This window comes from Leptodactylus fuscus, chromosome 8 (genome assembly GCF_031893055.1).
Source record: "Leptodactylus fuscus isolate aLepFus1 chromosome 8, aLepFus1.hap2, whole genome shotgun sequence".
NCBI classification, from domain to species: domain Eukaryota; kingdom Metazoa; phylum Chordata; class Amphibia; order Anura; family Leptodactylidae; genus Leptodactylus; species Leptodactylus fuscus.
Window position 1 is genome coordinate 19,285,034 of NC_134272.1, and position 25,150 is coordinate 19,310,183.

The window sequence follows — 25,150 nt, forward strand, 5'->3', positions numbered from 1 at the left end:
TTAGCTTCGGCCCAGCAGTCGTCGTCTCAGCTCTCGCCGCAGAAGGTCTCTCTCCTTGCGGATTCCTTGGAGGACACTCTGGTTCTCCTGTGCCCGCCTAACCAGATATGGAAGGACAGAGTCCACCGAGCCATAAGGAATGGATTTATAGACCAGGTACCCCGCCTGACCTGAGGAAGGGGAAGATTAAATCACATGGAGGCTCCAATATAAGAATCTGATTCTAGGAAACCAATATGGCTGCCAGGTATAGTCACCTAGGCGGGCAACAGTCTCTGCAGACCGGCCACAGTGGCCATATTGGTTATCAACTGAAAGTGAAGACAAGAGAACTTATCATCCAAAGTAACAAAATCCCAGAGAACCTACCAAGAGTGAGCGAGACGTGATCACACATCCCGAGGAGCTGCCCGAAGCATACCGCACCACCGCGCTGATCTATACCAAGCCCTGACATCCTGGAGGGACACAAAAATATCTGCTGAGCTGCGTATCTAATCCTATCATGTGTGATACTGTCTGCTGAGCTGTGTATCTAATCCTATCATGTGGATACTGTCTGCTGAGCTGTGTATCTAATCCTATCATGTGATATTGTCTGCTGAGCTGCGTATCTAATCCTATCATGTACGATACTGTCTGATGAGCTGTGTATCTAATCCTATCCTGTGTGATACTGTCTGCTGAGCTGTGTATCTAATCCTATCATCCATGATCTTGTCTGCTGAGCTGTGTATCTAATCCTATCATGTGTGATACTGTCTGCTGAGCTGTGTATCTAATCCTATCCTGTGTGATACTGTCTGCTGAGCTGTGTATCTAATCCTATCATCCATGATCTTGTCTGCTGAGCTGTGTATCTAATCCTATCATGTGTGATACTGTCTGCTGAGCTGTGTATCTAATCCTCTCATGTGTGATACTGCCTGCTGAGCTGTGTATCTAATCCCATCATGTGTGATACTCTCTGCTGAGCCGTGTATCTAATCTCACCCAGTGTGGTACACTCACCTCCGCACGGCATGGTGTACGGACTCTTCGTTGTGACTCGCGATGATCAGGTTGTAGCGCTGACCGCCTTGTCCAATCAGATCAAGCAGTTTGTCCAGGGAGTGCTGATAACTGGGGATTGGGGGGGGGGGGGGGTCAGAGGTCATGAACATTTTGCTTTCATGTCACCTTTAGGGTCTGCTCCATGTAATAAAAGGTTTTCTAACTATATCTTCTACTACGATTACATTATATAAGATTCTGGGCCGCCCCTTTAATTTATCTGACAACTTTGAGCCCTTTAAAGTATCTGACCCTTTAATCTGCTTGACCTCTCCCACCCCTTTCTGACCTCTGTGGCCCTTTTAATCTGTCAGACCACAGTGGCCCCTATAACCCATTTGGTCACTGTGCCTCCTTGGCTTCTTTGTTCTATCTGACCCCTGTGGTCCCTATAACCTGTCTGATCGCTGTGGCCCCTCACCTCCTGTTGGTGGCGCTCCAGTCGGGCTGTATGGGGTCGCTATAACCCTTCTCTTTGGCCAGTTTCCGCTCCTTGTCCATGTACGCCCCTCGGACCAACTTCACCCCAAAACAGACCCCCAGGCGGTCGGCACAGTCCAGATCCTGGCTCAGGTTTTTGTAGGAATCCTCCAGAAAGAAAGACAAAATTGGCCACTTAAAGGTACAGAACGCCCTGTCCAAGATGGCGGCACCCACTGGTAGACTGAGGCTTTGATCTGGACGACTGTCCCGTCACTCGTCCGTGGCCATCTTACCTTTAAATAGCACTGGTAGGTGTTCCAGATCCAGGGCTCGTCTGTGTTGCACTGCGCCATCATTGACATGGTAACCAGACTGAGGGCAGGGTTCATGTACGTGTACTCAGCGTCCACCAGGACACGGACACGCTTAGCCTTAGCATGCTGAGGAGAGAAACGGCGTCTACTGAATAGAGTGTGACTGGTGGTCACCCAGAGAGAAAGTCAGGCAACATTATACTACCCCTCCAATAGCCCACTGTATATGCAGCGTCCTCACCTTCCCGACACGGCTGAGGCGGCGGACAGAGGTCTGGAGGTGCTGATTCTCCTCATCCGACAGGAACGGGAAGTCTGAGCCCTGGAACATGGATTGGTGATAAGTGTTCGCTCTTCAGCCTGACACATCACTGCGGCAATATGAGAGCAAATGTGAATACAGCCCTAGAGGAACCTCTAGAGTCAGTCACGCCCCACCTACCTGGCCCTCCATGATGGAGACCACCCTCTCAGGACTGAGCTCCGGCTGTTTGGAGGGATCTGACAGACAAGTGGACAGAACTTTCTGATGACATCATCGGAAAAAAAAGAAAAAGTTTTAGGAAAAGTTGTCACCACCCCTCCAACACCCTATGTTATATACATTCTGTCTCTCTCGTACTCACGCACAGATCTGCGCTCATCAGGGCAGTGATTTTCAGCTGCATCATAGGGCGGTCGCCCCCAGCCGAGGACAGGTCCACACATCGCAGCATGATCTCCTCATTCTGCTCGTACCAGCGCTCCCTGCCAAATAAAATGGAAAAAATGGAGCCGTTATACAGATACTGCGTACGTGTAATATACTGTATGACCAGGCAGTACCGCATATAGACTGCAGGTGGCAGCGTGACTCTTGTGGGAATCAATAGGAGTAAAAGCCATGACATCTGCTGGCAATAACTGGAACTGCACCTCTCTTATAATATAAAACAATTATATTAATTAAATTAGTTAATTAAAATAATAAATATTTACCATCTACACTAGTTGTAACCAAAGGTTTCACCAGGAGTCCAATGCAAAATTTAGGGCCCCTCCCGTCCACCATGTGTCATTTATAATACCACAGCTGCCGCCTCTGTACCCCTTAGCTGTAGTATATACCAGACATCACCAGTCAGCCATTGTATCACCACCCATAACACATGTAGCGGTCAAGGTATTGTCATCCGGACTCACCCGCTTTTACTTTCGCCCAAGTCCTCCTCAATGGGTACAGCTAACATGGGTCGGATGCCCAGCCTGGCCAGCCGGTCCATACAGGCCTGGATCTCGGGGAGGGTCTCTCCAGCAACAAACTGTCCGTACACTGAGACCCTCATACTCCATTCAAAGAGTCTGCGGCCCAGGAGCCTGCGGGAGAGGGAGAGCAGCTGCGGGGAGAAGAGGAGCATGGCTAGTAATGGGTACAGCGCCATAGGGGGTCTGATACACTGTAACAAATACCAGCAGTGAGTAGCTCAGGATACTATTGTAATCTTGTCTAGACAATCCTTTCTGAGTTACACATAGCGGACAGATTGTAACAGAGCAGATGTGTCCAGATGAGTTCATAGATGATGTACTAGACTGAATACAATGTAACAGACCCTCAGCTGTGATAAGTGCGGGGTCAGGAGGGGTTTTCATCCTCTGGATGTACATGAGAATATCTTCTTGCCTGTCGCTGGTCACTAACAATGGCGTGATGTTGGTATTATAGTCACTCACCTTTTCGGAGTTCCTGACCAGACTGGGTACCGAGCAGAGGCGGAATATGAGCAGCCCCCGCACCACCTCCCAGCGGCTCTTCAGCCTGAAGACCTCGCTATCAGAAAAACTAAGGGCCGATTGTGGCCCGTGAGCAAAAGCCCTACAGGGCAAAGACCACACCAGTGCTGACCCAGAACGCAGCAAACGGGCGACATTCCACATGTTCTCCAACACCCGAAAACTCCAGAGAGTGAAAGTGCTGGCGGTAGTAGTCAGCGACCAATGACAGCAGACGTGGGACGGCGGCAGCTGCTGGCTGAGTACACAGGAGTCTGACCCCCACCAAAATCAATACACAGCAGAGGAATGAAGGAGTTAATACGACAAAAAAGTGCAATACTCTGCAGGTATGAGCGTGGCCGTTTTACATTAACTTCCCCAAACTTATTAACTCTGCAGTGCCGGGCCACAGGTCCAGGATAAACGGTTCACCAGGCGCAGATCATCCAGTAAATAGAGGTCCGACCAGCAAAGTGTCATAATAAAGGTCAGCCATGTCCTGGGATGACACAAATCTGGTGCAGTACCAGCACACAACACCAGGGGGCAGCAGAAGGGAGTGAGATAAGTGCAGGCTAGACCAGTATACCCAGTAGTGAGGTCACATTTACCATTAGTGACTATTATATCGGGCCCAGCACCAGGTTTGCCTCATCTAGGGGCCGCCCTAACAGTAAATATCATAAATGTCTGTTATTCACATTATAAATACCATCCAGTGAAGACCTTGCATAGTACGGCGCCACCTGGAGTTGAGAGTGTATACATCCATGTACGACCACCTCACACACACTCAGTAGTATAGCATCATAGGTTATACTGTCAGCTGCCAGAGGGGAAAGGAGACACAAGCCCCCCCCCCCCCCCCCCAGCAACATGTAGTCATTCAGTTTCACCACTAGAGGGATTTGAGCAATCCATAAGACTTTATGGTCCCTGAGAAGAGACATCTGTCCGGAGCGAACCCGAAGATTTATCGCACAGCAGCAGCTGAGACTTCTCACCAGATAACCGGGCACTGACTGCGGCACTGGGCACAGCTCACACATTATAGGGGGAGAGGGAGGAGAATACTCTGAACCACCCCTTAAAGGTAAGGTTATTAACACTCAGTACTAGTATACGCCAGGATATACCTGGATCTAGATACGCCTAGAGTATATACCCAGACTCTACATATATACAGATTATACACACACACCTTTAGTATATGCCTGTACATCTGGAGTATATACAGACACACCTTTAGTCTATTCCTGGACTACATACAGACAGCTACAGTATATATTTGTACATCTGGACTATATACAGTCACGCCAGGAGTAATAAACCTGTACACCCAAACTACATACAGATACAGCTGCAGTATATATCTGTACATCTCGACTATATACTAACAGTGTGCAGTATATACCTGGACACACACATTATATACCGACACACCTGGGCTTGTACACAGACACACCTACAGTATATGCTACATATAGACACACCTAGACACACACATACATACACAAGCTGTATAGACCTGTACACCCATATTATATACAGACACACCTGCAGTATATACCTGGACTACATAATATATACAGACACTGTCGAGGTCACTCTAATATCTTTATTAAGAGACAAGATGGCAAAAAATATAATAATAATACTAAGAGCGGGGTCAGCACAGACCCGGGAATGATGGCAGACGGATTAGTAGTTGTTCTGGTTCTGCTGGTCTCGTCGGTATCCGCGCCGCATGTAGCCGCCCTCCTTCCTCTGGTAAGAATCTTTTTGGTCTGGAGAATTAGAAACAAACAAGAGAAAATGTCAAAGAGGTTAGGGGTGCAATTACTCAATATGGCCACTAGAGGGATTATTCCCCTCTGCCCATAGAGGACACCAGCATGTTTGGCTGAGCTCAGCCTGCTAGTGTATGGGGTAGTCAGAAATACTGGCAGCTGACGACTGATGTACAAGTCTGTCCAGACCCTCATGTGCAGCTTCACCTCCCCCCTAGGCCTGATCCTAAAACACAAGGATTGTACAGAAATTCCCCTGAAAGCTCCGCTCAGCCAAGTGTGCAAGTTAGCTGCAAGCTTTGGCTTCACAGGCCATGTGATGTCAGGTTCGTCGGGGCAGGGTGTTGGCCCACTGCTGATCTAAGGATAGGTCATCAATTAATCAGCCTGGAAAACCCCTTTAAGTGCTGCTGTCCCCATTACATTACAATACTGATCTAAAACCTGTTGTAAAACTACAATTCCCAGCATTCCCTGACAGGGCATATTGGAAGTTTTAGTTTTGGCACCGAAGGCTCATAACAAGGTGGAAGTGACAAAGGCAGGAAGTCAGTGTGCACCACTTAAATGCTTCCCCTACGTCTCCAGCACTGATCCGCCCTCAGGATGATGGACACACACTGTAGAGGAAAATGACTGATGAAGAAGGTGAAATGTTACATGCAAAGAAGCCCTCACAGCGGTCGCCACCTGCCCGCCGCTCTCCAGCTGCTGCCGAACTACAACTCCCAGCAGGCAGGAGCAGACATGCTAGCAGTAGTAGTGCAGCAGCTGGAGAGCGGCGGGCCAGGCGGCATGGCCTTACGTTACGGGCATGATGAGGGTTACAGATGAGCAGGTCATGTAGAGGATGGTGAGAGATGATGAGCAGGAGCCTACAACACATACAGCTGTCCTCACCGCGATTGAAATATCCTCCATAACTGCCCTGCTTGTGGTCAAAGATGCGCTCGTTGTTCTCCACGAGGTTGCCCAGCTTCTCAGCCAGCTGCAGAGCAGTGTTCTGGAGGGAACTGGGCTCGGTCCCATGCATCACCACTGTCTGGGTTGGCTGATCTAATGAAGCCTGCGGGAGGAAAAAAAGGACAAGAGAGGTTGTAAGGAACTTCTATAGAATAATGGTGCAATTGTACAATACACTGCTCATCAGTACTGGAAACAGTCAGCAAGCTTGTGGACAGACATGTTCACGTCTGCGTCCATCACAGGGATCAGAAGAACAGAAAAACCAGGTGCTCTCATGATAGACAACGGATCCCGAGAAACCCATATCCATCATTTTTTCTCAACGTCGACAATCGAAAACGTCAAAGCTTGTAGCACCTTATTGTCCAGGATTTCTGACAGACATCAAGCACAGGTGTGAACGCAGTCTAACAGGATCTTATAACACAGGGGGCAGATGACGCTGAACCAGTAGGGGGCACTCACCATGAGCTCCTCGTTGATGATCATCTTGCTGATGATACTGTGGACTGTGGGGATCTCCAGCTGGAACATGTCGCCCAAGATGCCCATCCTATGGGGAGGAAGATACAAGGTGAGGACAAGGAGTGACTGAACCCCAAGTGTATCCAGACAGGGGTGCAGGAAAACGCCCAGGAAGACTTCCTTATAGCCTGCCTCTCAATTCCTCATCTGAATGGAAACCTATTTACACCCAAGAGCCTGAAAGCCTGTCCTGACCTAAAACTCCTGAAGGTTTGGTACAACTAGTGTTGGATGAGCTGGCTTTATTACAAATTTTCCAAAAATTTTGGATTCTACCCCAAATTTTTGATATAGTTATTTTTTACGTGCCTTTCCTGGGGTGCACCTTGGCTTACCGATATGTGATCCAATCTTCCAGGCCCAAGAAAACCACTGAGGCTTGTGATGTGACCTTTTGAGGGTCAAAGGAAGGCATCAACGTCTTCACTGCACTGGAGACGTCTATGCCTCCCCATGTAACAGGCCTCAGTCAACAACTAAGGCTCAGACGATGGTGGGCGCCATGGGAAATCACAACTTCCCTGGACCCACTACCAAATATAATCAATACCTTTACCCTGCATTTCCAGTCCAGACAAACTATTTCCCTGAAAGCCTCATATGTTCGCAAAACAAATCTCAGAAGGTTTGTCCATCACTAGTAACAACTACTCAGTCTAGACAATGCTCTGTGAGCTAAACAGCCAAAACAGATTATATCTGTACTAATACATTGCAACAAACTATCAGCATAAAAGGGAAACTTCTGGGGTCTCACCTGATGGAATCATACACGCTGCTGTATGTGAACAGATATGTCCTCAGAGACTCCTCCTGGATCTTCCTGCAGAGGAGATAATAAACCATCAGTATAAAGCATCAATTAAAGGTCCCCCCCAACCCCCCACCGCTGGACCCCATTCTCACCTGACCAGCATACTGCGCACACGGTCCGCCTCTGGGAACAGGTCCCACACCTTCCCATTCATCTTCTCGTTGATGATGAAGTTCTTGCAGGTCTTCCAGTCTCCCATCTTCATGGCTTTGGAGGCGGCCACCACGTGCTCCCTCATACTTTCTGGGGGGCCTAAGGGGCAGACAACAAAGCGGTAAGACCTAAGCAAACCCCTTACAGACAGCGCCACCTGTGGACACAGCCAGACTCACCCAGAAGGGGCTGTCGCTCGCCCACTCGAAGCTGGTGGTGGAACTGTTTGCTGATCATCCTCCTGCGAGCATCAAACTCATGTGCGGCCATGTAGGGGATCTCCAGCAACATGGCAGACACCAGGTAGACACACTCCAGCAGTTCCAGGTTGATGTGCATGTGGAAGGGGATCTGTCGGCGCTTTTCGATCTTCTCCTGCTCTTGGTTCCTCTCCTGCATGGTCCTCATCAGCAGGCCCTGACCCAGCAGTTCCTTGGCTCGGCCACTGGACTGGATGTCTAGAAGAGCATTGTGTGCATCGCGGATCATTCCCTGCCGGAAGGCGCAGATGCCCAGCTGGACCATGGTGCGGTTATACAGGATCTGGAGGCAACAGCGAGACAGGGTTATAAGGGCAGGGGACACATATTACTAGACACGAGTGCTGGAGCGCCCCCTCACCTGTACAGGAGGATCAGCGTGCTGGATGTTGTCTTGCAGGTGAGACATCAGCATGAGATCTCGTGCCTGGAACCAGCGGTTGTGCAGAGCGTGGTGGTAGATGTGGCACAAGATGGCGCAGGTACGGATACGGTCTGTCCTGTCTTTGGCATAGATGTACTTGCATAGTCTGTCCATGAGGACGGCGCTGTCTTCTGCCTCGTTTTCTGCCTGGTCCTGTTCTGACTGCATAGATAAGATGGAATGGTTAATAAGGAGGTGCTAGACAATGAGGGGTTTCCCAACTCTGAAGATCCCCGCGTCCCTCACCTTAGACTCTTGGCCGGTGCTGAGCTGTCTCTGATGGGCTTTGTAGTCAAACTTATAGTAAGTGTGCATGATCCTGCGCAGGTAGACGCGGCAGATCTCCTCCGTGCTGCCCTTCTCCTGCAGGTATTTCTGCACACGCTCGATCACCTCACACACACGAGCTTCATCCTTCAGATTGTCCACATATTCTGTAGAAAGAGGCGACAACTAAGAAAATCTGACAACGAGTACTGGGAGACAGGGGGAGTGAAGGAGGTCCATAGGAGGGGGCATAAGAGGAGAGAGGGAGGTGCAAAGGCAATTTAGCAACATTTTCAACGTCTCTGCTTGTCTGCCAGTTAAAGCTGCCATATAAGACCTAGACTAAAGACTCCTGCGGGGGTCCTCATACCTTGCGAGTGCGGGTCTGTGTTCTGCATGATCTTGGTAAACTCTTCATCCATCCTCTCGATCAGGGTGAGGATACAGCCACGTACACGGAGAGGTTGCTGAGGAGAGAAGAATTTCATATAGAGTGCCCACTAACAAAAATTTACTTGCATAAATCCCCAATTCCTAGAACCTTCTTGCAGATCTCGCCCCCCAATTTGGTGCGGTGATGCCTGATCGTGCAGTAACTCCATGCTGTATCTTATGACACTACACAGAGCAGTGGTTTCCAACCCCTGTCTCTCCAACCACTGAGAGACTACAACTCCCAGAAAACAGTGCCAAATGCAGAGGCCATCGGGGTATGCTGAACGTTGCAGTGCCACGGGAATCAGCCCATCAATATATCCTATAGGTATCCTGTAGTTTAAGATAAGGGGGAGGAGGGGTGTACCTGTTCTGAGACTACGAGATTTTCAGAATCTTCAGCGATGTTCTCCCCTATGAACATGTTTGGGTTGGAGAAGAGGATGTCCAGCAGGTCATTGATACATTCCAGGCACTTCTTCCACATGTCCGGCTGCGGAGAGAACAGGAGGCGGGATTAAAAGATCATGTGACTAATACCCAGACCAGTCCATGCCCAGTAGGGGGGGCACACTACCTTCATGTAAGCAGCCAGATTGGGGTTGTAGTCGTACAGAGAGGCCACAATGTTGAACTTGATTTTGACGGCGATCCCCTGGCCCAAGTTATTTTCTTCAGAGATTCCAACAAGCAAATTCAGGAGCTCGATTTGTGCAGCTCTGGAAGGAGGCAAAGACTGGAGGTAAGAGGGAGGAACCTCTAGAAACAGAACCCCCTCCACTTCCCTGTCACCCCCAGACTCATTACCTGTCTGTGCCCTTCTTCCCTCTGGCCTGGAGGATCTCGTTCAGCTTCTTGACCACAATGGGGGGAGTGATCTCTGTACCCTTAGCAAACATCTTGGGCTTCTCCTGAAGGGGAGAAAAGGAATGGTGTGAGAACAGAAGCAGCCCCCCCAGACATACAAAGCGCTCCCTCCAGAAACTCTTCCAGACCTCACCTTGACCATTGGGGCGCCCCCTTTGACCTTCTCCCACTCTCCACCAGCTTCGCCCTCATCCATCTCCCCTTCCATTCCCTCCTCGGCTTTACTTTTCACTTTGCGGTGCTGCTTCTTCTTGGCCTTCTCCTCCTTCTTCTTCTCTGTGGTCTGACGATCTCCTGATGGTACGATCCTGCAATGTAGCAAAGTGTCAGCTCTAAAACAGTATCAGGCCGGACCCTCAAAAGGTTCCCTAATAACAGCGAGTGCTGCAAAACTTCCCTAGAGACTGTAGCAGGATTGTGCCCCTCTCCTGACTATACATAATCAGGACGGGGTCTCCATTCCTAAACCCCCGCCCCTACTCACTTCTTAAGGAATCTGGCTGCCAGTGTTGTGTATTTGCCATCATCATCTTCAGATTCAGAGTCTGAGTCCTCAGAGTCCGACTCCCAGATTTCTTCGTCAGAAGATTCTTCATCATCCTCAGCGTCCTGGACCAGACACATACAGCGATGACATCACAAAATTCAGAATGACATCAGCACAAACCATTACCCAGAAGCCTCCTCACCTCAGTTTTCTTCTGGAACTTGCTGCGGGCGTCAGCAGGTGCAGCATCAGCCTTCTTCAGGAACTTGCTGGCGCTGATACCTTCCTCTTGCTCATCATCGCTGGACGATGAGGCTGAAGAGGAGGAGGAGCATTATTAGGGTCAAAAGCTTTAATGGAAGTCAATGAAATATAAGAAACCAATATGGCTTCCCACACTACTCACCATCTGAGTCGTCTTCATCATCATCTTTGTCTTGATCTTCGTCCGCTGACTCTTCAGGATTCTGAGAAAAGGAAATATGAAGACTCAGACTCTCTGCAGCTTCTGCTCTAGCTGGGGAGCCGCCATACTGAAGAACAGACGTACGGCAGCTTCCTGCTCGGTCACATCAGCCATCTTACCTGTTTATAAGCGGTGATGGGGGCCTCAAAGTCGCGGTTGTACTTGCGCAGTTTCTGACGCAGGGTGCTCAGGGCTTTGGCGTTGTTCTTGTTCATCTTCTTCTTGCCTTCCTTGTCATCCCAAAGCTACAAAATAAGATGCAAGAGAGAGGGAGGTAAGTCAGAGCGACATACAGAACTTGTACAGGTACAATATGGCGACCCAAGATAAGGGCCACATTCACAATGAGGGCATTGTTTACATGGTGTGGTGGTAATTTACACCAGAGGGAAAGCAGAAACCACAGGGGGCGCTGCTGCCAAGAAGAGGAGAAACCACAGGAGGCGCTGCCAGTGGGGATCGGTGGCTGTCAGGCCATTCTCATTCGCTTCAGTGGCAGGGATAGATCTATGTTCAGTGCTGAAAAATAAACCAGGCTGAAGTTCCCCTTTACCCATCCCTGTCTTTAGGGGGCACCGCTGATCTCACCTCATTCAGGTAGTCCTCCAAGTCAGAAAGCAGGCGGATGTAGAAGCGAGGGATTCCCTCCTTGTCCACTATGTTCTTAGCCTTGATGTACGCCTTCCCCAGCTGTTCAAACTCCTCCAGACACTTGGTCATGTCGCGGATCTTCATGGCGTTACGGATCGTCTTGATGTAGTTGGTCAGCTCCTCAAACCTGTGCGTGGGGAAATACGAGAAAGGGTTAAAGGGTTGAACACAGGGGGCTGAGTCTCCTAATACTCATCAAGGAGCCGGATAACCAGACGTTCCGATACTGACCTCTTATCCTTGGCACTGCGCACCACACGCTTTGTGTCCTCTTCATCGTCACTGAGGAGGATCGGCCTGGATACAGAAACAAGAGGAGATTAGGAGATCCCTACTAACACCCAAAAAAACAATCAAACCATCACCCCAGAGGGTCAAGCTACTCACTGTTTGCCGAAAGTGCCTCCTACTGGCTTGGGGAGGATCTCATCCCCGGACAGCGATGATTCCGACTCACTATCGGAGCCGGTGGCGAAAAAACGGGACATAGTGGCAGCTGTTACTGGTCACTCAACACTGCGGGGGAAACAGAGGCAGCAAGAGTCACCCCAAAAATTCACTGACTGTACAAAACTTTATTAATCTTACAATTCTGCATTTTCAAGATCTCTTGCTGAGCGGAAACAACAGATTGTACTGAGGATAAAAACCTGCCAGACCTAAGACTTCTCATAGCTGAGGGTTTGTTACAGTGGATCAGACATGGCCAGTATATCATCAGGTATTGGGGGAAGGGGGGGGTCACACACTGTATGCGCAGTCAGGGCTCAGCAGCCTTCAACATTCCAGCTGTTATAGAACTACAATTCCCAGCATGCACAGTTCTAGTTTCACATCAGCTTGAGTGCCAAAAGTTGCTGACCCTGGTATACAATACCGCACCCTGTAGATTGACTCTTAGGGTTACAATTGTAGTAGAAAAGACCTCAAAACTGCATGAAAATACTAATATGTGATCTTGGTGTCAGTATTAACTGCTATCTGCTTGAATTATATTCCTGTATTTTGTTTGTAATGCTCTGCTGAGCAGCTTCAAGGATGACATATCTGACAGAAGAGTGCGCTCGGGTTATGCAAAAAAATCAGGCGCTAAACACGATGCTGTATAGACTAATAATGGTAAATGTCAAATAACACAAAATGAAACTCGGCTTTGTACTGCAGGGTCCGCAGCCCTATAAATGGAATCAGGTTTGTTTTTATAAATTGGAATCAGCTTAGTGAAAACTTTGTCTCTGCGTTGATTCTCAGAGTTTGGATACGCGGAGTTGATATACCTGGTAGATCCCCAGCTCTTGGGGTCACCTCCCTGTATACACTGTTACACTACTACACTCACTAGATCCTCAGTTCTTCGGGTCATCTCCTTGTATACACTGATGTAATATACCCGCTAGATCGTCAGCTCTTGGTGTCACCACCCTGTAAACACTGAAGTGATATACCAGGTAGATTGTCAGCTTTTGGGGTCACCTTCCTGTATACACTAACAAGATACACCCAGTAAATTGCCAACTACTGGGGGTCACTGATAAGATTGTCAGCTCTTGGGGTTACCTCTCTGTATACACTGACGTGATATGCCAGGTAGGTTGTCAGCTTTTGGGGTCACCTTCCTGTATACACTGATCTGATACACCCAGTCAATCACCAACTCTTGGGGTCACCTCCTTGTACACACTGTTACAGTCACTAGATCATTAGTTCTTCGGGTCACCTCCCTGTATACACTGATGTGATATACACACTAGATCGTCAGCTCTTGGGGTTACCTCTCGTTATACGCTGAAGTTATATACCTGGTAGATCGTCAGCTCTTGGGGCTACCTCTCTTTATACGCCGGGTAGATGGTCAGCTCTTGGGGTCACCTCCCTGTACACACTGTTACAGTCACTAGATCAGTAGTTCTTCGGGTCATCTCTTTGTATACACTGATGTGATATACACACTAGATCGTCAGCTCTTGGGGTCACCTCCCTGTATACACTGAAGTTATATACCCGCTAGATTGTCAGCTCTTGGGCTCACCTCTCTGTATACACTGATCTGATACACCCAGTAAATCACCAACTCTCGGGGTCACCTCCCTGTACACAGTGATACACCCAGAAGATTGTCCAGTTCTGGGGTTGGGGTGCCGGCCACACAGCCGGGTGTGCACAGACCTCCAGCTGCCTCCATATTGCCTGCCACCTCCATGTTACTGATAGCAGCCTCCCCGCCTCCGTCCTACTCCCCGCCCGTCCCTCTATGAACCGGTCCCGTGGCCCTCAGACCATAGAGTAGACGCACCAACCCCGGGTCCCCGGTTGTGCCCCCGCCTGAGCCCCCGGTGCCGCACTTACCTCTGGAGCTCCACACACGCTGCAGGCCTGGATAGCGAAGGCGCAGAAAGACTGAGCCAGGAGACATGTACGCATGCGCACACCCGGCAACACGCTCATCGGAAGTGAGCCTCTACTTCCTGTTTGTCACTAGACTACATTCCCCGGCATCCCCTGCGACTTCTCATACACGCAGCCGTCCTGTTGTAATACCGGTGTTTATGTGATGCTTCATATCTCCCGGGGGACAAGTGTGGCAAACTTAGCTCCGCCCACTGTTTCATTGACTCCGCCTATTCTCATTCATTTTTCATGTTCCCCTACACAGTATAATCCTCCTACAGTCACCTGTACATTATATGGCCCCACATTGTAATGTCCCCTCCAACTGCCCCTCAGTATTAAGGCCCTTTCCTGGTGCCCCAGTGTAAACTGAGGAGAACTAGAGGGGACATGAAACTGGGGCAGCTGGAGGGGGACATTAGCAGTGGGGGTAGTAGGAGGGGGCAATAGATTAATGGCAGCTGGAGGGAGACATTAAACTGGGGGCAACTAGAGGCAGACAGGTCCCCCTCCAGCTACTCTCACACTTTAATGCCCTCCTCCAGTGACCCCCATTGTTTAATATCCCCGTCCAGTTGTCCCCATTATAATGTCCCTTATAATCCCCCTAGCTTAATGTCTCCCTTTGTCTACCCCCAGTATAATGTCCCCCCTCCATCTCTGCCCCCAGTATAATGTCCCCCTTCCATCTCTGCCCCCAGTATAATGTCCCCCTTCCATCTCTGCCCCCAGTATAATGTCCCCCCTCCATCTCTGCCCCCAGTATAATGTCCCCCTTCCACCTCTGCCCCCAGTATAATGTCCCCCCTCCATCTCTGCCCCCAGTATAATGTCCTCCCTCCATCTCTGCCCCCAGTATAATGTCCCCCTTCCATCTCTGCCCCCAGTATAATGTTCCCCCTCCATCTCTGCCCCAGTATAATGTCCCCCTTCCATCTCTGCCCCCAGTATAATGTCCCCCCTCCATCTCTGCCCCCAGTATAATGTCCTCCCTCCATCTCTGCCCCCAGTATAATGTCCTCCCTCCATCTCTGCCCCCAGTATAATGTCCTCCCTCCATCTCTGCCCCCAGTATAATGTCCCCCTTCCATCTCTGCACCCAGTATAATGTCCTCCCTCCATCTCTGCCCCCAGTATAATGTCCCCCCTCCATCTCTGCCCCCAGTATAATGTCCCCCCTCCATCTCTGCCCCCAGTATAATGTCCTCCCTCCATCTCTGCCGCCAGTATAATGTCCCCCCTCCATCTCTGCCCCCAGTATAATGTCCCCCCTCCATCTCTGCCCCCAGTATAATGTTCCCCCTCCATCTCTGCCCCAGTATAATGTCCCCCTTCCATCTCTGCCCCCAGTATAATGTCCCCCTTCCATCTCTGCCCCCAGTATAATGTCCCCCCTCCATCTCTGCCCCCAGTATAATGTCCCCCCTCCATCTCTGCCCCCAGTATAATGTCCCCCCTCCATCTCTGCCCCCAGTATAATGTTCCCCCTCCATCTCTGCCCCAGTATAATGTCCCCCTTCCATCTCTGCCCCCAGTATAATGTCCCCCTTCCATCTCTGCACCCAGGTTACTGTTCCTCCTCAATTTGTCGTCAGTTCCTCGATCCCCTCGATCATCACATTGCACCCAGAGTCAGAGCACAACTTCACGGAGTGAGTTTAGTTGGTTTTTTTTTTTTATAAAACGTTCCTGGGACTGGTGATCCAAGTGATAGGTGTAATGACCTGCCAGAAATGACTGCGGCGTCCTCTCCTACCTGCTGGTGGTCTCCTCCTTGCTCCTGTTCCACGTTCGTTGTAGTAATTCTACTTGTCTGGAATGTCATTCTAGTTTCTCACCTGCTGTTCCCTCCTAATTTTGACCCCCTCTGTAGGACGCAGATGAGTTGCAACCAGGGCATACATCCCGCCGAACGGGATTGCAGGACATGACCCTGAATCTGGGAATGTCCAGCAGAATCTGGGACGGTTGGAACATATGCATCTGTGTTCAGGTTTCCATTCTAGGGGTCCTCTCAGGGACCCCCGAATGGAAACCTATACACACTAATAAGCAGTTACCTAAGGAAACCCGCAGACCCCTTAGATTATAATGGGGTCCATGTGGTTTCCGCTTGAAACGTGGAGAGACTTTTCTCTCCACATATTTCCAAGCAAAAACCACACGGACCCCATTATAGTCTATGGGGTCCGCGTGTTTTCCCAGGTAACCACTTTATAATGCGTATAGGTTTCTGTTCAGGGGTCCCCAAGCGGACTCCCGGAACGGAAACCTGAACACAGATGTGAATGGGCCCTGACAGAGAGTTTATACAAATCCCTCAGCTTGGGAAGAATATGCAAATCTGTCTCCCAAGATGTAAACAGGGAGACAGTGCCTCTGTTATGCTGCCCTCTATTGGGAAGCACCCTGAACATCATGCCCAACTTTTCCAGAAGTCTTTACTGCATAATCAATTTTTCATCAGTGCCGTAGCTGAGAAATTGATTTGGTTATAACCCCGCATTATGCAGTGAAGACTTCTGGGAAAGTCGGGCATGATGTTCAGGGTGCTTCCCAATAGAGGGCAGCATAACAGAGGCACTGTCTCCCTGTTTACATCTTGGGAGACAGATTTGCATATTCTTCCCATGTTCCCTTGCAGTGGAGCAACTATGGCTGTATAAGTCTCCACACACCTGAGAAGGTGGTCTCTCCCTAAAGACTGACATAATCCCTCAGCTGTGAGCAGGATTAGGTTTTAGGACCAGGATAGGGGTGGAAGGTTTCTGCATATAAATAGGGAGTAGTAACCTGTAATACACTGTGATAAGAGCGAGGTACCCGGTGCCTCATGCCTCACTGACATCAGCAACTCCTGAAATACCTACAGCCCATATACAGCTTATGGGACCATTGTATAAAGTGTTAACCCCTTCCATTCCAGCTTTCACCCGGAGCATAGTTAGATTACTGGCTGGTCCTTAGTGATATCTGTATCTGGGAAAGCTGGGTGAAATTGGCCATCTATTAATATAAATAAGAAAGAAATAGGGCTGCAGCTTTGGGTGTAACTCAGGAGACAGGCAGGTAACAAACACAAAGTGCTATGGCAGGCTCAGGACTGGATAAGGGCAAGGCCAAGAATTTGGCAAGAATGGGAGGGGCTGAGTGTGCAGTCCTGGGCGGAGCTACAGAGGGGGCCAAAATTAGGAGGGAACAGGAGGTGAGAAACTAGAATGACATTCCAGACAAGTAGAATTACTGCAACGAAAGTGGAACAGGAGCAAGGAGGAGACCACCAGCAGGTAGGAGAGGACGCCACAGTCATTTCTGGCAGGTCATTACACCTATCACTTGGATCACCAGTCCCAGGAACGTTTTATAAAAAAAACAACTAAACCCACTCCGCGACCCCAGGATGGATCCAAAATTATTGGAGAAAATAGAAGAGGAGATGAAGAACATAAACATTAAAATGGGGGAGATCCAGGGTATCATGCTGCCCGAAAGCACTATTGAGATCTGGGAGAAGATCTGCAACTTCCAAGCACGGGAAGACGATATCCTGATCGCTACCTATCCTAAAGCGGGTGAGTGAGGGTCCTGACAACACAAGTGTACTCAGACGGGTGTGTGTGTGGGGGGGGGAGATGCACAGAATGAGCCCCGTCCTGCTACACCAGTATTGGGGGTGGGTGGGGGGGGGATGCACAGAATGAGCCCCGTCCTGCTACACCAGTATTGGGGGTGGGGGTGGGGGATGCACAGAATGAGCCCCGTCCTGCTACACCAGTATTGGGGGCGGGTGGGGGGGGGATGCACAGAATGAGCCCCGTCCTGCTACACCAGTATTGGGGGTGGGTGGGGGGGGGGGATGCACAGAATGATCCCCGTCCTGCTACACCAGTATTGGGGGTGGGTGGGGGGGGGATGCACAGAATGATCCCCGTCCTGCTACACCAGTATTGGGGGTGGGGGGGGGGGGATGCACAGAATGAGCCCCGTCCTGCTACACCAGTATTGGGGGTGGGGGGGGGGGATGCACAGAATGATCCCCGTCCTGCTACACCAGTATTGGGGGTGGGGGGGGGGATGCACAGAATGATCCCCGTCCTGCTACACCAGTATTGGGGGTGGGGGGGGGATGCACAGAATGATCCCCGTCCTGCTACACCAGTATTGGGGGTGGGGGGGGGATGCACAGAATGAGCCCCGTCCTGCTAAACCAGTATTATGCTAATTTATATCACTCTGGTTGCTGTCAATACTAAGGGGAACACAATGCAAAGGTGTGGGTATATATATATACATACACAGCTGATATTGGCGTCAATGAGGGCTATATAAAAATGTGAGCAGGCAGCCTGCAGGGGAAGCAATTCAGTGCTGCACCCCCTCCATAACATTCATAGGCCCTGCCACTGTCTTATGTATGCCATTGGCAAACTATATCACACATGTAGTAATAATAATAAATTTTATTTATATAGCGCCAACATATTCCGCAGCGCTGTACAATTTGTAGGGTACAAATACAGACAGAAAGATACCTAACAAAGAAATAGTCACTTCATACAATGGGACTGAGGGCCCTGCTCGCAAGAGCTTACAATCTATGAGGTAGAGAGGGTGACACAAGAGGTAGCAGGGGCGGCATTGCTTATACAGTGGTCAGACAATTCTGTAATAGAGGTGACTGTCATTACACAAACATAAAACTGTAGGAGCCGTCACTAGTCGTGTCCTGTAACATGTGGATGGAGCTTGGACATATAAAGTTAGCCTGAAAAGGCCTCATATCATGTGGGGAAATGTGGGAGCGGGGACAGAGGAAGGTTACATTTTGGGGATTCTAATTATAGTACGGAAGGGTTTATGTTAGGATTTGTGATAGGCCTGTCTGATAAGATGTGTCTTTAGTTTGCGTTTGAAGCTATAGAAATTGGGAGTTAAACTGATTGTCCGGGGTAGAGCATTCCAGAGAAGTGGTGCAGCTCGTGAGTAGTCTTGTATACGAGCGTGGGAGGTTCTGATAATAGAGGATGTAAGTGTTAGGTCATTGAGTGAACGGAGAACACGGGTTGGGCGGTAGACAGAGATGAGGGAGGAGATGTATGGAGGTGCGGCATTATGGAGAGCCTTGTGGATGAGGGTGATAACTTTATATTTTATTCTATAATGAATAGGCAGCCAATGTAGCGACTGGCACAGACCAGAGGCATCGCTGTAGCGTCTAGACTGATAGATGAGCCTGGCCGCTGCATTCAGAATAGATTGTAGAGGGGAGAGTTTAGTTTAGAGGGGAAGACCGATTAGTACGGAGTTACAGTAGTCAAGGTGAGAATGAATCAGAGAGACAATAAGTGTCTTTAATATATCTATGGTAAGGAAAGGGCGTATTCTGGAGATGTTTTTGAGGTGGAGATGACACGATCGTGCGATTGATTTAATATGAGGGGTGAAGGAAAGGTCTGCGTCAAACATGACCCCGAGGCAGCGGGCATACTGCCTAGGAGTTATAGTAAGGCCTGAGACTGCAATGGATATATCAGGGACAGATCTATTAGATGGTGGAAACAGTAGTAGTTCAGTCTTAGAGAGATTTAGTTTCAGATAGAGTGAGGACATGATATTAGAGACAGCAGAGAGACAGTCACTGGTGTTCTGTATTAGTGCAGGATAATACTAGGATAATATGCACAGTGATGTCACAGTATAGGGATAATACACAGTGATGTCACAGTACAGGGATAATACACAGTGATGTCACAGTATAGGGTGTTGTATATCAAACGTATTGTAATTGGGTATAGTCCTGTAATCCTTAGTAAACTATCTGCCCCTCCCCCTCATTGTGGTTTTATACAATCTCAGATGAAGCTCTAAGGAACCTGATACGGGTGACGGTATCTTAATAATGGGTTCAGAGAAGAAAATCCAACCAGTTACCTCATTGCTACTCCATTACCAGCAGTGCCAGCTGTACCCGGTCACACCCCAGCACACTGCAAGAGCCTTGTAAGATATTTAAAGGGACGGTACCATACATAGTAATATGACATGATGTATGCCTTTCACTGAGAGTACTCTCATGGCAGCCATTGGTGGGTTTCACTCAAATAACCTACTTAAAAATTTCTAGGAAGACTAAAAATTAGGGAATTATACTCTAGTTACTGTCACTTTAAGATTTAAAGGGGAAATGCTGAAGTGTTTGTGTTTTTACAGGGACTACATGGATGCAGGAGATTGTGGACCTAATAATGCTAAACGGAGACGTAGAGAAGAGCATGCGGGCTCCGTGCTTTGTCAAGGTGCCCTTCATAGACCTAAATGCAAAGCCAATGAAGTCAGGTATAGGAGACCTCTGACCTACAACTATTAGTAGCAATAATGTTCTACTGTAACAAAGATGTCATCTCTGTCTGATCTCTATCTGTTTTAGGAGTGGACTCCGCTGATGCCATGGAGTCACCGCGCATCATAAAAACTCATTTTCCAATACAGCTTATGCCACCATCTTTTTGGGAGAAGAATGTCAAGGTGAACATAAAAATACTGAACAAGTGGAACTCCTCAAATTGAGATATCTCTGTCTGAAAATATAAAGCACACTCTAACAAGATTTGTAGGAGGTTCTCTATCCTAGATCATCATCCACGTGACCTCGAGCCTTCTCAATGTCCATGTGGTCAGAGTAAAGGGTTAAAACGGTATCATATCATATCATATTAGTTCATAAATTGTCCAACTACATTGAGGTGACCTCCAACATCCACCATCATAAGTGATGCCATGATTCATCTTGCGTATCTTCTAGTTCTAATGGGAAGCCCAAAAGATGGCCTAAAAATGTCGTCTTTGGACAATGTTTTGTCCTGGTCTCTAACTTATGTTTTTTTTTCTCCTTCTCACAGGTAATTTATGTAGCTCGAAACGCCAAAGACTGCATGGTGTCCTATTTCTACTTCCAGAGGATGAACAAGAGTCTGCCAGATCCTGGGACCTGGAATGAATACTTCTCAGCATTCACGGCTGGAAATGGTGAGAAAAAGAATTTCAACTTGTTCTTCAGGCTTTTCCACCATGTTTTCTCACTTAGTCACCGAGGTCCTAAGTCCTAACCATATACAGTGCTTTGTTGTTTCCTCACCATATTTTCCTCACAGTCTCAGCCTTTCGTCATCGTGTTCCTCAGCCTTTCGTCATCGTGTTCCTCGGCCTCTGCTTACCGTTTTCTTATTACTTTCTTCATTCCATATTCACCACCTTCTAACTGCTTACCAACCATCTTTGTTTTGCTCAATAGTTAATTCACCATATTCCTCAATCTTTTTACTCACTATATTTCTTATTCTTTCCTCAACATGTTCTCCATATTTTTTCACCATGTTCCTTCATGTTTCCTCATCATTTCTTCACCATGTTCCCCAGTCTTTCATAACAATATTCCTCCTCATTTCTTCACCATGTTCTTTACTGTTTTCTCAAATTCTTTATCATTCCCTTCCATATTCCTCAGTGTTTCCAATTTTCCTATATGCAGCTTACATTTCTAAGTTTCCTCACTACTTCTTCAATGATCCTTACTGTTTCCTCACCATGTTCCTCAACATTTACTTACTATGGTTCTCATTGTTTCCTCACCATGTTCCTCACTTTCTCCTCACCATATTTCTCAGCATTTCCTTATGATATCCCTTACTGTTTCCTCACCATCTTCCTCACTGTTTCTTCACCATATTCCTCACCGTTTCCTCACCGTTTCCTCATCATGTTCCTTACTGTTTCCTCACCACATTCCTCAACATTTTCTTACTATGGTCCTCATTGTTTCCTCACTGTCTCCTCACCATATTTCTCAGCATTTCCTTACGATATTCCCCACTGTTTCCTCACCATCTTCCTCACTGTTTCTCACATTGTTTCTCATTACTTCTTCACCATATCTCTTCTTATTTCCTCACCCTGTTTTTCACTACTTCCTATCCATGATCCTGAGCAGTTCCTCATCTTACCCTCATAATTTGCCCTCCTTATTCTTCATTCTTTCGCAACTCCTTCCTTAGCCTTTCCTCACCATGTTCCTGTTCCTAATTTTGTTCCCTTCTTTCAGTTCCTTGGGGAAGTTGGTTTGACCATGTCATCGGATGGTGGAAAGCAAAAGACGAACACCAGATTCTCTATGTCTTCTATGAAGACATGATCGAGGTGAGGACAGTGACTTCCACATAACGAACATGAACAATCAGCTCAGCGTCTTATATTTTCCTACAATTTGTGTCACCAGGACCCAAGGAGAGAAATAAGAAAAATATCAAAGTTTCTAGGCAAGGAGTTGACCGAAGAAGTTCTGGATATTATTCAACACCACACGTCATTCAATGCCATGAAGGAGAACCCAATGACCAATTGCAGCATCCTGCCATCATTTGTATTTGACCAGTCCGTCTCGTCCTTCATAAGGAAAGGTGAGAATCTAAAATGCCAACGTTCATGAACCTAATGCCAGAACATCAGTATAGACTGACATATACCCCGCCACATCCTCCACAGTAATGTACACATGAGGATGTATATGTGTAACAGTCTATACATGTATTACAGTTACAGCCTGTGATAACCCCTATAGGAACGGTATTGCCCACCATCAGTATCTGTGACTGAGCGTCCCCGCTTTTTACATGGACAAGGATTATAGCATTTTATTTGTGATGGGATATATTTTTAATTACTCATTATTAACCCCTCATTGTGTCCATTTTCATGACAGGTATAGTTGGTGACTGGAAGAATCATTTCTTGGTGACCCAAAATACAATATTCGATGAAGAATACAAGAAGAGGATGGAGGGGAGCGGGCTCAACTTCCGCACCGAGCTATGAGACAAACTAAAATGGCTGCTCTGACACACGTTTGTTATATTGTGTATGAAAGAGATTCTACCATTAAAACATTTTTTTTTTCTCATTAACACATCAGAATAGTCTTAAGAAAGGCTATTCTTGTCCTACCTATAGAAGCCGCCGTTCGGTTAAAATCCTGGTTTTTGTCAGTATACAAATGAGTTCTCTCACAGCACTGGGGGCGGGCCTCAGCGCTCAAACAGCACTGGGGGTGTCCCCAATACTGCAAGAGAACTCTCTCCAGTGACGCCTCCATCTTCTTCAGCAACCGCCTCTTCACTCGTCGTCTTCCAGCTGGGGTCACATTTCAATGCCTGTGCAGTCGGCTCTGCCATCGGGCCTCACGCAGAGCTGACTGCAAATGCCGGCGGCCATTTTTTTGTGGCCGCTTACGCGAGCATACGCAGTACACTCTGTACTCCCCTGTAATTCAACGAAGTATCTGGCATCACACTTTTGATACAGCAGCTCTACAGATAGTATCAGACATGATCGGATTAGATACAGCATCTCAGCAGACAGTATCACACATGATAAAATTAGATACACAGCGGGACGGTTGGGAGCTATGGATTCTTACATGTAATAATTTAATTTGAATCCAACGCAAATATTATATTCAGAAAACGGATAAAAATGTGACAGAGACATTGTGACTGGTGTGGCAGTAGATGCTGCTGCCATTTTTCTAGAGACAAATACCTGTTATTTGGCCACTACAAGATGGCACCAATGAAAACAACATGTTACTAAACCCCTCACTACTTACCAGTGACGCCTAATAGCCCCTCCTGCACTTGTTCCCCCTAGTGGTCAGGGTTTGAACTATTGTTTAATTAAAGCTCACAGTAAAGTGATATCGGTCAGGGTCAGCTCCAGGTTTTTATGGGCCCTTGGGCGACAGAGCCTCAGTGGGTCCCTTTTGGAGTAACTTATGCATATCGCAACAACAAAAAATAATCAAAATTGGGTGTTTTTTTGCTGAGGCGGACCTACTGGAGTGTATTAAAATACAGCCCATTCTATACAATTAACTAGAACCTGTTTAGACATAGGAAAGTAAAGAGGAATTTGAGGCGGACATTTGCCTCAGATTTGTCTTTATTTTCTGTCACCGGCTCATGGTGGTGGATGCAGAGGCATACAGAGCATCAGCAGGCCGTTGTGGCTTTCCATCAGTGACTAGGCCCAAATGACTGGATCTAATCAGTGAGGAGTCTCAAGCTGTGGCCTATGTGTCTAAATCAACTGCAGAATCCGAGGCCAGACTGAGCAGGACGCTTATTTTTTCAATGTCCTGCTCCAATCACTGCCTCACATTAAAAACAATGAGGGCAGAATCTACTGCTGATTTTTATGGTGAACGCCACTGCAAAATCAGCCGCAGATTCCACTGTGTAAATGGGGCCTGATACTGCATTTGTGGATATATATATATACCAAGACAAGATCAGGGGGTGTCCTAATAGTCAGACTTCTAGTGATCAGCCACTTACTACCTGTGGTTAGTAAATGGAAATCCAGAGATTTTGTGTATGGGTTTGCAAAGTTGACCGCCCATGTGTGTCTTCTGCTTGTCCACGGGGAACCGTTTTTAACCGGACACAAAGACACACATGTACGACTTTGTGTCCGGCTGAAAAAAAAACAAAAAACTGTTTCCCCACGGGCGGGCAGAAGACGCACACGGGCGGTCACCTTTGCAAACCCGTTCAAGTGAATGGGTTTGAAAACTGACTGCTGGGTTTCTGTCTCCTGTCCTGTTTTGCTGGACAGAAGATGGAAACCATCCGGATTGCACAAACTGGACAACGAGCATAGGTGTGAATCACCCCTTAGGCCTGGTTCACATCTGCGTTCAGTATTCCATTTGGGGAGTTCGCTTGTGGACCACACCGAACAGAATACCGAACGCATTAACAGGCAGTGAGCAATGAAACCACATGGACCCCATATACTAGAAAGGGGTCCGTGTGTGTTCTGCGCAGTGTCCGCATTTATGATGCAGAGAGAAATGTGCTGCTAGCAGTGCAGTACAGAGAAGTAGTACTGTGCATACACATCAGCAGACACACACACATACATAGCATATACAGTATATAAGAAAAGTGGTATTGTGCAGTGTACATTAATACAGGGACAGAGAAGTAGTACTGTGCAGTGTACAGTGATACAGGACTATAGGAGTAGTACTGTGCAGTGCAGATTTATATATATGACATA

The 25,150-nt window shown here is 47.9% G+C and overlaps 3 protein-coding genes across 6 annotated transcripts; 1 reads left to right on the forward strand and 2 right to left on the reverse strand.

Annotated features, from left to right (window-relative positions):
* PRODH2 (proline dehydrogenase 2) lies at positions 1 to 3,707 on the reverse strand. Its single transcript, XM_075284195.1, has 10 exons — positions 3,504 to 3,707; positions 2,973 to 3,166; positions 2,417 to 2,537; positions 2,233 to 2,316; positions 2,032 to 2,112; positions 1,770 to 1,916; positions 1,475 to 1,641; positions 1,012 to 1,122; positions 370 to 458; positions 1 to 170 (listed from the first exon to the last, which is right to left on the reverse strand). The coding sequence occupies exons 1-10, from the start codon at positions 3,705 to 3,707 to the stop codon at positions 1 to 3; spliced, it is 1,368 nt and encodes a 455-aa protein (XP_075140296.1).
* Positions 3,708 to 5,143: 1,436 nt separating this feature from the next.
* On the reverse strand, positions 5,144 to 14,100 carry LOC142216674 (eukaryotic translation initiation factor 3 subunit C). 2 transcript variants are annotated; one of them, XM_075284689.1, is made up of 21 exons: positions 13,997 to 14,100; positions 12,038 to 12,166; positions 11,882 to 11,947; positions 11,588 to 11,777; positions 11,119 to 11,244; positions 10,940 to 11,000; positions 10,736 to 10,848; positions 10,531 to 10,655; positions 10,180 to 10,354; positions 9,987 to 10,090; positions 9,757 to 9,898; positions 9,547 to 9,672; positions 9,115 to 9,211; positions 8,724 to 8,911; positions 8,415 to 8,639; positions 7,973 to 8,336; positions 7,733 to 7,892; positions 7,584 to 7,649; positions 6,767 to 6,854; positions 6,236 to 6,401; positions 5,144 to 5,332 (listed from the first exon to the last, which is right to left on the reverse strand). In XM_075284689.1, exons 2-21 carry the CDS (start codon positions 12,136 to 12,138, stop codon positions 5,247 to 5,249), a joined length of 2,769 nt encoding a protein of 922 aa, XP_075140790.1. In that variant the 5' UTR covers positions 12,139 to 12,166; positions 13,997 to 14,100; the 3' UTR covers positions 5,144 to 5,246. The 2 variants fall into 2 exon arrangements, with proteins under 2 accessions (XP_075140790.1, XP_075140789.1); XM_075284688.1 differs by having other exon boundaries at positions 6,224 to 6,401.
* A 3,331-nt stretch (positions 14,101 to 17,431) lies between these two features.
* On the forward strand, positions 17,432 to 22,924 carry LOC142216675 (sulfotransferase 1C2-like). 3 transcript variants are annotated; one of them, XM_075284690.1, is made up of 7 exons: positions 17,432 to 17,610; positions 20,249 to 20,374; positions 20,466 to 20,563; positions 20,938 to 21,064; positions 22,137 to 22,231; positions 22,311 to 22,491; positions 22,794 to 22,924. In XM_075284690.1, the coding sequence occupies exons 1-7, from the start codon at positions 17,439 to 17,441 to the stop codon at positions 22,904 to 22,906; spliced, it is 912 nt and encodes a 303-aa protein (XP_075140791.1). In that variant the 5' UTR covers positions 17,432 to 17,438; the 3' UTR covers positions 22,907 to 22,924. The 3 variants fall into 3 exon arrangements, with proteins under 3 accessions (XP_075140791.1, XP_075140792.1, XP_075140794.1); XM_075284691.1 differs by having other exon boundaries at positions 20,469 to 20,563; XM_075284693.1 differs by lacking the exons at positions 20,466 to 20,563; positions 20,938 to 21,064.
* The last annotated feature ends 2,226 nt before the right edge of the window (positions 22,925 to 25,150 follow it).